The sequence below is a fragment of the Scatophagus argus genome, chromosome 10 (assembly GCF_020382885.2).
Source record: "Scatophagus argus isolate fScaArg1 chromosome 10, fScaArg1.pri, whole genome shotgun sequence".
NCBI lineage: Eukaryota > Metazoa > Chordata > Actinopteri > Scatophagidae > Scatophagus > Scatophagus argus.
In genome coordinates, this window is record NC_058502.1 from 6,614,741 (window position 1) to 6,626,863 (window position 12,123).

A 12,123-nucleotide genomic window follows, 5' to 3' on the forward strand; every position below is an offset into this window, starting at 1 on the left:
AACAGGCTTTGCCACAATAAGCTTTTTTTTCAGGAAGGAACAACAACAGCAAGTCTTAAGTTTGCCTTAAAAGTGCCTGTCATGTTTGGGGAGATACTGAAACTTCTAGCTCTTATATATTCATCCAAGGCTGAAATGACCTTCTTTGAACACAAGACCACTGCTTAGCCCAAGTTATTCATAGACCTCTATTACTTAAGACTCCTTTCATTCTTTTCTTGTTCTAATGACTCATTTTTGGGGACTTTGAAATTGGTTCACGCTGGCAAATCCCTCTTAACCTACAGCAAATAAAATGAGGACACGTCTGCCTCTGTTTTCACTGAACAAACATTGTGCATGCAGCTACATTTTCATCCTTAAAATTGTCACCGAGAGTTTGTGCTTTCCACTCGTAGAGCTCAGAACGACAACGTGTTCAGCTATGTGTGGACGTTGTAATCAACACTGAAGGTGTTTGAGACACAATGATGACATAAAATGGGACAAAATCCACGGTATGTCCACAGTGTTTTCTAATGCAACAAATCAGTTACTTCCCTGTTTGGGTGGTTAGAGGGTGGACTGTAATAGACAAGAATTTCATTTAAAAAAAAAAAAAAGGCAAAAGGCCATCACCTGAGCTCAAGTTTACCTCTCCATGATTTGCTTGTTTTCTCCAGCCAAAAGTCCAAAGATGCTCATTTTAAAATGACATAAAAATCTACTTGTGATTGTCAGCGATGGGCCTGTTAATTATTTGACTATTTGCAGGGTTAAGGGCTAAGAGTTAAATACCCCATTTTATACGTATTTCCTTACAGACTGCATAACCAAATCAGGGCTCTGATTTCTATTTTAAGTGGTCAGCCTGATGATTTTTCCATATTTGTGCTATGAAAAGAACAAAATTAGTACAGTCTGTGTATCTAAAGTCTGATTTTATTCCTGAGGTGTTGTCCAAAGACTTTTAAAAACACAGCTATGAGCCACACTACTGCACTGGGTGACACGTCTCTACATCACAATGAACATGGCCACTGTAGTTTATTTTGTGTCAGTGCCACATACAACACTCTACTGCTGTAAAGACTCTCCAGTGGGCTAAACCAAACCTACAGCTGAAAACAGTACAGTGTCTAGCTATTTAGAAAACTATGTGACTTTTCTTTTAGAAAGAAAGAAAGAAAGTATATATTGTTGACACATTTTAAAAGATTTATCGGTCTAGTACCACAGACAGTGTAGGGAAGTACAGAGTCAGCCAAAATAATGTATACACACATCAGGAAAAAAGGTGTAATGCCATCTGTTGGGAAAACATCGTACAACAGTACACAGTGTAATGTGATCAAACTTCGAAAGAGGTATCTGCGTGTATAGACGTACTTATACAAATTAAATATTTATGCATGTTTTTCTTTTCCTGATGTGTGTATACATTATTTCGTCTGACTCTGTATTGAGAGACGGACTGACACATTGGTTGGTTTTGGTATTTTAATGAGATTTGCTGACATTAAGTAAAACATTTTTTTTTAACAATAAAAAAAAAAGACCAAAACAACAAACAGCAGGTAAAAGTGAATATGAAGGCCATTTCTTTTTTCTTTTTACCTCTAGAAGTAGTGCACCTGTTTCATACCATTGATTGAAACCTTTTTTTCCCGAAGCAAATAGCCTAAATATAACCTGTCATCGTTTCTAGGACGAAATGATAAGCTTTAAGCAGCACCACTGGAAATCAATGAGGCGTCTTTTTTCTTTTTCCTGTCAAGGTGGTGCACCTGCTCACATCAGCTCCGCCCCCCACCCCCCGCCTTCTCCGACTTGACTACAGTACCCAAGCCGCACTGCGCCGCTCTCCGCTCTCTCGCTATCCGCTGCGCCAGTCCGCCTCACTGACTCGCAGAACCAGTTGGTTTGGCCCAGCTTCTTCTTTCCTGCCTTCTCACTGTGTGTGCGCTGCTGCTGCTGCTGCTGTTGTTGTTGCCTGGTGTCAACCTACGCCGACGAGAGAGGAAGACATATCCCTCCCTCTCTTCTGTTAGAGGGCCGTTTCCAATTTGCCTTCACTTTCTTCCTCGCCGGCACCATTGGCTTCCGTGCCGTGCCAGTCAACTCGCCTCCTTTCCCAGCCCGAGTTGAGCAGCAACAGCTCGGAAACATCTGGCCGCCGCAGAGTGCTAGACTCCCCGTCCCTCCGCCTGCTCGCCTCGGCAGCCTGTTATGGAAATTAGTCCAAAGTCAATCTAGTTTTGTCACCGAAGGGAAACAAAAAGAGGGATTTGACGGAGGAAGCGGGGAAGACGTTGGACCGTGCTGTCTGTAAGTGCTGCCTCTAATACCGGAGTCCGATTAAAGGAGGCTCAGGAGAGAGAGAGGGTGGGTTATGGAGGGGAAAAAAGTAGCTAAACCTTCCTTAGCATGACTGTGTTGTCTCCACGTAGTAATAGTTGCTATGTTAGCTCTCCCTCCTCGGTGTTTTAGCAGCTGTTGTCATAGCACCGGGGCCTTCCGAACAAGTGTAAATAGCTCAATATTGTAGCCTCTTCGCCTTACTTTTGTTAGCCGTGATCGGGCTATAGCTAGCTGCGTGGGTCAGTGTGTATCAGTGTGTGTGAGTGTGTGTGTGTTTGTTGTGTCTTCTGCTAAGAAATTAATTATAGTCTTCTTGTGTTGTTAGTTAGCGACAGTCTCACAGCATGTCGCCCGTACTTTGACTTTTATGCTAATTTCACTTCGCCGGACAGAGCTTACAAACAGCCGTTGTCGCGTTTGGACAATTTTTCGGCTGCTTTAAATGAAGTCAGTGGGGTATATTAGTCTAATTCACGGCAAACTTGTCAATCACATGTTCGACTCCTGGGTCTCTAAGTGTTGAATACGGCGCTGTCAAGCCATAGTAAAACGGGAATTGATATAGTGCAATCAGTGGTTGCAGTCTTGTGCCGCGACCAGCCTCACACAACTTTCTAACGCTGTAATTAAAGATGCTAGCCGAAACTCCAGCGGTGAAGTTAATTAAACTTTAAGTCGGATATCTTAATGTGTCCGACTTTGAAAGCAGGGCTGTTTTTTTTAATTTACCTAAGCTTATTAAAAATTGTACTTGTTGGAGTCCAAATCTTCCAACACACACATATATATATATATATATTTTACTTACTTTAACTTAACTGCCGGTCCGTTGGAAAACATTAAGTAGAAGTTCACTTATATAATGAGGGAAATGTTTGTAATTAACTTATACATTCACACTCACGTGTTGCTCATCGCTACGCATCATAAAACAAAAAATACATTTTAAATTCTCTTTCAATAAAGATAAAAGCCTCATAAGTTTACACTGACATTTTCGTTCATATTTTTTTAAATCTTATAATATAAGTACTCAACAGTATATCAGTGCCATGGTATTTGTACGATGTATTGTGCTTTGAAAGGTTATTAAAGTTATTTTTTTGTGAAACGAAACGCATTTGAAAATGAAAGTGTTTTTCTCCTATACTCGCATTTATATTAAATAGCTTTGACATGAAGACGCTCTCAAACGTGCACATTTTCACTAAAGTGAAAGTGAAATAAGGCTGTTGTAATAAGTTTTTCCCTGGCTTGTTAAAGGCTTGTAAACCTTTTGTTGAGGATTTGCACTCATTAGGTTCTTTCTTTATGACTTGTTCCCATTGTTCCCTCATTTCATTTTTTTGTTCCGACCAGTTGTCCGAAGGGTCTAGGCAGAGGAGGGGGTGGTGGTGGTTAGATAGATAGATGGATGGATGAATGAATGAGCGAATGAATGAATGAATTCAAGACAAGGCAGCAGCGCTGAACCGTAAAGAAGTGGAAAACAATATCATCTGCGTGCGTCTGTCAGTTGCAAATGTGCTGTGTTGGCCTTTGTTTATGGTTTCAGAAGGCAGACTGAGATGTAGAGAGAAAGGCAGGAGAGTGTCCACAGAAAGGTTAGGATGAAGTTTCTGCTCAGAACCTCTGTGTATATGTTCTGTAAACTTTCCCTTTCCTACACTGTTTTGTAGGTAGCAGTGGGTGGTTGTGGCTGCATGATTTGGTGCGTAAACTCTTTTCTGTTTTCCAAAAACCAAATCAGCATCCCACTGCATTTAGTAGACCCGGGGTTTATTTCCCGGAGAGCGAGGGGGGGGGAAATAAAGGGTTAGAAAGAGAGAGAGACGGAGAGACAAAGTTGCGTGGTGTTGGTGTTGGTAGAATGAAAGAGGAGTCTGGTGGCAGGAGTGTAGAGGAGGCAGCATATGGCTGTAGAAAGAGCACAGCTGGAGGTAGCATCTCCATCTGAGGATGATGTCAGAGCAGCTGACAGGCTGCCATCCACCCCACCTCCTCCTCCACCGCCTCCACCCCTCCCCAGTCCTTTATTGTGAGTCTCAGCGGCAGCCTGGGAGAGTTAGTGCTCTGTGTGTGTGTGTGCGCACACTGTGTATGTGTGTGGCTAGCGATCAGCGCCAGTTAGGAAGAGGAGGAGGAGGAGGAGGAGGAGGGAGGTGGTATCTCGTTCCCCCTCCAACATCTCCTCCACTTTGCATCTGTCCCTCGCAGTTTGAACAGCGTGGTTTTTTTTTTTTGCCTGCCTCCCTCTTCTTCTTCTCTCCTCTTCTACCCACTCATTGATTCAGAGAGAGCGAGCGAGGAAGAGAAAGAGCAAGAAAGAAAGAAAGGAAGAGAGAGAGAGAGAGACATACACAGCCATTCCCAGCCCGAGAGCCCAGCTATTCTGCTACAGTGGAGTTAATCAAGTTGATGCATACTGCTGCAGGTATGGTTTTGTGTGTGTGCGTGTCACAGAGACGGGGTGAGTAGGGTAGGGGAGTTTGGGGTGGTGGAGTAGTTATTTTGTTTTGTTGTGGGGATCTCCGGTGTGTCAAAGCGGTGTGAGCGCTGTGTGAAACTGCTGGTGAGTGTTTCAGTAGTAAACTCGTGTTGCTGCTGCCTGTCTGAGGGGTAATTGCAGTCCGTGAGGACTCTGCTGTGTTTTTAGCTTTGGTGTCTACAGACCTGCATTTGAAACTTAGATATTGTTTTACGCTCAGTAATTGAAAGCAACTGAGAAAACTGTTTTTTTGGTTTTTTTTTTAATTGAGCTTAGTTGTTATTCTTCCAAGTTTACTGGGAAATGAAGTCATTATAAGTAATGCTTTTTTGATGACATTTCAATTAAAAAAGTCATTTTTTAAAAAAAAATAATAATTTGAAACTAATTCTCTACTTAATAAAATAACAAAAAAAGACAAACTTAAGCAGTTATTTAATCCGGATCATCTAATATTTTTTTTCTCTTTTCAATTAAATCCAACTTGCTGTAAAAATTACTTGAAAGCATGTGCGGTCTATCCTACTCTCTTTTTTTTTTTTTTCCTCGTCCTGTCGGCTGGAGTAGAGGAGACTAATTTAGAAGTTGCAGATTTGAGCTGCCTGAATTGGCTAGACAGCTGTAATCGCACTCCCTCCTAGTCTTAATCTCTTTATCTGGCTAGCAGCTGCCATATGGCCCCCGTCAGCTGGATCAGATGTGGGTAAGCCTCCCTCCCTGGCCGTCCCAGCCTCTCTCTCTCCCTCTCTCCCTCTCCCTCTCCCCCCCTCAACCTCTCCCTCCCTGTCCCTCTGTGTTTCTCTCTCTCTCTCTCTCTCAGACCCCTGCCTGGGCTGACCGGGCGGGCCGGGTGACGGGCTGCTGCCCTCCTGAGCCTCCACCGACGGCTCCCTCCCCACCGCCGCCACCGCCGTCTTTATTTTTAGCCATCTTTAAGGATTAGGATTGATGCTGTGACGAGCAGGGCACTTACAGTGATTGTACTGTAAATCTTCTCTTCTGGGTGGTGGTGGGCGGAGGGTAGCGGGGTGGGGGTGGGGGGTTGAGGAAGAGGGCAGTTTCTTCTATGGGGCGGATGTGCGGGGTTTTTCTCGTAAGATTCAGATGGGAAGGAGTGTGTGAGTGACGGCTGGTGTGTGTGTGTGTGTGTGTGTGTGTGTGTGTGTGTGGAAGGAGGAGGTGGCAGAGGGGTTGGCTGGACAGAGGAGGGGGGTGGGGGGGTGGGAGGTGGTACACCCTTGTACCCGCAAGCCCCCTCATTAAAAGCAGTCTGAACAAGTCGGAGAGCGAGCACACACACATATACACAACACACACATGCACACACTCAGTCTCACACACATTGACATTCTTGGTTTAGCTTCATTCAAATGAGGTGATTTAACTGCTTTGGTTAACACAGTGCAGAGCGGGACCGATGTATTTTCTCAGGCAGGACAAATCGACTTGGTTAACAGGTGGGACTCTGGGATTTTACAGATTTCATTCTCGCTATTGCCTTCTGTCAGCTGAAATTTTGTCTAATTAGTTGTTCATTTATTGTATCAACTAGATAAACCTTTTTTTAAAAAACACACCTGAAGAGCATTGCTGCAAATTTTCTGTCCTTTTCTTTTTTTTTTTCTTTTTTAATTTTTTTTTACCCCGCTGGTCTAATCTTACACCTAAAGCTGGTGCTCGCAGGTTAAACGAGGGACAAGCTGTTTTGTTTTCAACGGTGCTATTTCAATTGGCCAGTTTTCCTGCTCGACTTAGCCTGTGGAGGTGGTTGGTAGGTAGGCTGGTACTAAGTGTGTGTGTTGTGTACGTGAGGACAGCGTGTGCAGCTGAAAGCCGGTTACCTAAAAGGGCTGTGCCAGGCCAGGCCAAAGTGGGTTAATAAAAATAACCAGCGTAGGAGCAGCGACAATCCAGGAGTGCAGGCAGAGGAGTTAGAGAGATACAGAGAGACAGAGGAGAGACAGAGGAGAAGAATCCGCCGCTGGTGGTTTACCTGGGATTAAGTCTTTCTGTGGGTTAAAAACTGCATCATTGATTATTCTTGAATCACTCAAATCCTTAATCGCCGTTATTCTTTTTAAGTGAAAATTACCGTCAGTTTTTCTTCTTTTCTTTATATTTATCTTAAACAAAAGAGAAATGAGCATTTGGCACCTCTGTGCGAAGGAATGTGTGCATGACTTTACAGTCACCTGAATGCAGAATCGGAGCAGAAATTTTTATGCAGATGTTGTGATTGTGATAAACAAAATCCTGGCTGTGCATAGATCAAAAGAAAACAGAACCAGATTTTACATACATATATGGTAATGTCTTTGCTGCATGTTTTGATGTGGTTTTTGAATATAGTTTTTAACAGTTTAAAAATGTTCTCTTTTTTTACTTCTCGGTGTTCCTGCTTTTCCTGACCTACCTTCTCCTGATGTGTTTCTTTTCGCTTGCTCGTTCTCCTCGATGTGGTTTGCTTTAAGCATCTCATACCATATGTGTCTTTGGCATTTGTCTCTTCTCTTGTGCGTTTCACTGTTTTTATTTTAATTTGGCTGGTGTAAGATAATTTTGTTCACAGAAATTGCGTTGTTAGCACAAAAGCCTCAGGGATGATTAAAAACAGTGTCACGATATTCGCATTAAACTTGCATGTTATCTGAGACACGTATTTCATTTAAAATATGAAACGAAGTATGCAGTTTTGCCTCTGTTTCTGTCGTCTTTGAATTTAAATAATCTTATGCAGGTTTTGCTTTTCACCTACAGTGTTTGGTTCAGTTTTTTTTCTTGCGCATTTACCTTCACTAAAACAAATATTTTATGTAAAACGCAAACACTTAATTAAAACCTTGTAAAAGTTTTGTAAATTTGATGTTGGGCATCATGGACCAGTGTATCTAACTTTGTGCTCTGCCGCCGTGTCTCTGTGTGGCTGCAGGTTATGAGGACGGCAGGATGGAGTTCCCAGACCACAGCAGACATTTACTCCAGTGTCTGAGCGAGCAGCGGCACCAGGGCTTCCTGTGTGACTCCACTGTGCTGGTGGGCGATGCTCAGTTCCGGGCCCACCGTGCTGTGTTGGCCTCCTGCAGCATGTACTTTCACCTCTTCTACAAGGACCAGCTGGACAAGAGAGATGTGGTGCACCTCAACAGCGACATTGTCACAGCTCCGGCCTTTTCCCTGCTCCTGGAGTTCATGTATGAGGGCAAGCTGCAGTTCCAGGACCTTCCCGTGGAAGATGTGCTGGCAGCGGCCAGCTACTTGCACATGTATGACATTGTCAAGGTGTGTAAGAAACGTTTGAAGCAGAAAGCTACGGCGGAGGCAGACAGCACGCGCAGAGAGGAAGATGGCGGGTCCAGCTGCTCCGACAAGGCTGATAGTCTATCAGATGGTTCTACAGGCCGGCCTGCTACGGCCGACCTGCTACACAGTGACGAGGAGGAGGAGGCGAAGGCCGAGGGAGGACCGCTGTGGCTGAGGCTGCCCTCTGCGGACAGACCGGGGACACCGGCCATGGCTACAACTAGTCCAGGCCATGGCGAGGCAGAGATGCAGGGTGGGGAAGGTCTGACCGAGGGTGGGAAGCTGCTCTCCCCGGCCGGCAGCCCCACCAGCTCCACTGGTTCCCTCTCACAGAGGTCCCACTGCTCCGTGAGCTCTCGTGGAGGGCGCAGGGGCAGGAGGGTGTCAAATGATGCGGCCGACTGCGTCTTGGATCTGTCAGTCAAGCCAATTGCCAGTAGCAACCACAGTAACCACCACCAGTCCTATTTCAGCGGCGCAGCTACACCAGACAGCCTCCAAAGCCCATTGGCAGTGAGGGTAAAGGTGGAGAGGGGTGTGGCTTCAGATGAGGAAGAGGAACTGGGAGGTGGGGACTATGACATGGAGCACAGCGGCATCACCAAGGCGACTGTTCCCAGCACCAACGGGGGCCTGACCCACCACGGGGTCGGAGGGCCTCTGTCGGCCCAGCGGAGGCTCGGCCTGGAAGCGCACCTGTCCGCTCTCCGAGAGGCCTCTCTGGCCTCAGAGCTGGAGCGGGACGAGAAGCCTTCTGCCACAGCGGACGACGAGGACATTCTGGGGGGTGAAAATGAGCGCGCTCAGGCCGAGGCTGCCAGCATGGATACTTCCCTGCTACCCTACGTCTCCAACATGCTGTCAGCGCCACACACCCAGATCTTCATGTGCCCGCTGTGTAACAAGGTTTTCCCCTCCCCACACATCCTCCAGCTTCACCTCAGCTCCCACTTCAGAGAGCAGGAGGGCATCCGCTCCAAGCCCGCCGGAGACGTCAATGTGCCCACCTGCACCATCTGCAGCAAGACCTTCTCCTGCATGTACACGCTGAAGCGCCACGAGCGGACACACTCCGGTGAGAAACCCTACACCTGCACCACCTGCGGCAAGAGCTTCCAATACTCTCACAACCTCAGCCGCCACGCAGTGGTGCACACGCGTGAGAAGCCGCACGCTTGCAAGTGGTGCGAACGGCGCTTCACGCAGTCTGGGGACCTCTATCGACACATTCGCAAGTTCCATTGCGAACTGGTCAACTCGCTGTCAGTGAAGAGCGAACCGCTGGCACTGCCCAATGTCAGGGATTGGGCGATTGAGGACAGCTCCCAAGAACTGTGGAAGTAGAAACAGACTGCTGGGTTTGATAAAGGGAAAGAGAGCAGAGAGAGTGAAAGAAGGTCAGAGAGGCCTGGGGAGGTGAAAGGGAGGTGGCAAAGTTTGATATTTGGGGTTCAAGTAAGTTATGTTCTTGTGTGTCGCAAAATCTCATTCAATTGCACTTTAATAGCACATGAAATTGTTACTACTGAGTTTTTTTTTTTTGTTGTTGTTGTTGTCATTGCTATTTGGCGTTATTTTGTTTTATTTTATTTTATTCTGAACTCTTTATTTTTATTTGGCTTAAGTTCTGTTAGGTGGTTTTGTCATTGCGTCTGAGGACATGGGTCCCAGCGAGAACGTCTCGCCTTTTCGAAGAGTTTCCACTCTGTTTCATCTCAGACACAACACTCCGACTCTGGTCAGCGTATCGGTCCCAGTTCCACAGACAGCAAACGCCACTGCAGGAGTTCAGGTCGAACACACTGAAGTGAAATAAAAAGCATTACAATACACTAAACGGGTACTGTGATCACCACAAGTCGATACCACCACACACGGCACGCGCAGTTTTGAAGGAGTGAGCGTGTTTGTGTGTGAGTGTGATACTGCACTACTCTGGCAAAAATTTCACCTGACGTGCGTGAGTGTGTGTGAGTGTGTTTTGTGTGTAATATTCTTATTTTCCACTGGCATGGAGGTGTCGTTGTTGAAGCGCTCCCTGCTTCTCTTGTTAAGCTCTTTTGGTGTTGTGTGTTCAGGGTAAAGCTGACTGACTGACAGACAAACTGATGGCACTCATGCAATGCACAGCCTCCTTTTTTTTCCACTTCCAATCAATCTGAAGTATTTTCTAAAAATGAAAAGACCTTTACAAATTATTATTATTATTATAATTATTATTATTATTGTTATTGATAGAATTTTTTTCTTAAATGTAGCTGGCAGTCTTTAAAACATCTCTTGTTGAAAAGGTATTTAATTTAAGGTTGTTGTATATTGTTCTGCTATAGTTTTAGAACTTTAATCCGTTACTTTTTTTTTAAATTAATGATTATTATTATTATTATTATTATTATTTTGTTACTTTTTTTTGTAATGGGACCTGCTGTTGTTGCATGACGTCCAAACCTGTATATTTTAAAATAAAAATGTGAATTTGCTGTATTACTGTACACAATGTAATTGATCAAATATTTGACAACGGGCTTTCCTTTTCTTTTCTTTGTGAATACTACTCCAGGGTGCGGTCTGTTGAAAAACTGAATATTATTCTCACGACTGTGGAAAAAAATGCATGAAAATTTGATTTTGTCTTAAACCTTTCAGTTGTGGTTTTTTGCATTGGGGGTGGGGATGTTTGAACATAACACTTTTGACAGTGAGAAGTTGGATTTGTTTTCTGCTCGTCGTAGGGTCTGTCGCTGGGCTCGTAGAAGAACGTCACTGAATGTGTTTCCGTCGGATGTTGAAGCGATATGATGAAGCATTTTAAGCCTGTGTCTATATGCACTGATCTCTCTGCTGCGAGTGTGTGTTTGTGCGTGTGTGTGTGTGTGCACGCGTGTGTGTGTTTATGAGCGTGTGGCTTGGTTATTACCAGTCAATTTAACCTACTGAAGATCTACGTCCACCCAGCACTTCCTGCTCCTCCTCAGGCATTAAATCTCTCCACTGCTGTATGTTTGTTTTCCATCTCTTGTGTCTCCGTCCTCTCCAGCTCTGGACATGGTCAAGCCATTTTATTTTGAAATTATCTCTGCTCATTGAAGATTTATTTTACATCTGTCGAGTGCAGTTATGTGACTTTGACTTGGCTAAAGAATAGCTGGAATAGGGGGGAATAAAAAGAAGAAGGAGGGATGCTGGATCCGAGCTGTCCTGCTGAAAGTTGAAGGGTCAGATGTCTTCGTCGTACTGTTGCGTCACATTGAGCTGAGCTGTTCTGAGCCGAGCAGGGCCGTGCTGATCCAGTACAATGATGCACCCGACTCGGCGTGGTGCACTTCACGTCGGTGGCGTGAATGTGATGAGATGTTCTTGTGTGTGTGTGTGTGTGTTTCCCTCTTAAAACACAGTCCTCACTCTGAGTTCAGTGGGAGAGAATCGGCATGCCTGAATGCACCTTTTTAAGCTAAAAGACGTGAAATCAGATTTTTTGCTGAAAAGATGCCTTTATTTAAAAAAAAAAACAAACAAAAAAAAACATTTTTGACGCTATGGAAGTATTTGATACTGTAGAGCATCGGGAGATAGTTGTTTAAAATCATGTAAAAATTCATGGAATTTATTGAATTTATCAGAAAATGATGTCTTATTATATTTTGATCATGTGATTGGAACATTTTCTTTGTAAATGAATGTTGTGTTTGGGTGGAGGCTACATCAGTTTAATATTTTTTCACTTTCTTTAACTTCTGTATTAATTTTTTAAAAACATATAATTTCAACATAATGGTCAAGCGTTTATACAATCCCAAAAAACATTGACGTGAACGCTCCACATTTCCCCTCACTCATTCGTGTGTGTGTGTGTGGGTATGTAGTATGTATGCATGTGTGTACGCCCCCGTTGATGTGCTTGCGGTGGGTGGGGTGGTCGGATGTGCCGCCCTGTCATCTGGTGGCACCTTCAGGCTTTGCCAATGCAACAGTGTGGGTGACATTGCGGCAGTTTG

General features: G+C 44.6%; 1 protein-coding gene across 6 annotated transcripts; it reads left to right on the forward strand.

The window, feature by feature from the left end:
- Positions 1 to 1,800: 1,800 nt before the first annotated feature.
- zbtb18 (zinc finger and BTB domain containing 18) lies at positions 1,801 to 11,676 on the forward strand. Of its 6 annotated transcripts, XR_006844541.1 has the most exons (4): positions 2,374 to 3,944; positions 4,635 to 4,774; positions 7,758 to 9,583; positions 9,754 to 11,676. XR_006844541.1 is itself a non-coding variant. In XM_046402200.1 (3 exons), exons 2-3 carry the CDS (start codon positions 4,759 to 4,761, stop codon positions 9,470 to 9,472), a joined length of 1,731 nt encoding a protein of 576 aa, XP_046258156.1. In that variant the 5' UTR covers positions 1,801 to 2,307; positions 4,635 to 4,758; the 3' UTR covers positions 9,473 to 11,676. The 6 variants fall into 6 exon arrangements, 5 of the variants coding, with proteins under 5 accessions (XP_046258156.1, XP_046258158.1, XP_046258157.1 ...); XM_046402200.1 differs by lacking the exon at positions 2,374 to 3,944 and adding an exon at positions 1,801 to 2,307 and having other exon boundaries at positions 7,758 to 11,676; XM_046402198.1 differs by having other exon boundaries at positions 7,758 to 11,676.
- Positions 11,677 to 12,123: the final 447 nt, after the last annotated feature.

Excerpts from the sequence above, each read along its gene's own strand:
- zbtb18 (XM_046402198.1), top strand. The coding sequence starts at position 3,886 with ATGGTTTCAGAAGGCAGACTGAGATGTAGAGAGAAAGGCAGGAGAGTG. Across the intron at positions 3,945-4,634 it reads AGGAGAGTGTCCACAGAAAG|AGAGAGCGAGCGAGGAAGAG; the intron begins GTTAGGATGAAG and ends TCATTGATTCAG. Across the intron at positions 4,775-7,757 it reads GTTGATGCATACTGCTGCAG|GTTATGAGGACGGCAGGATG; the intron begins GTATGGTTTTGT and ends GTGTGGCTGCAG.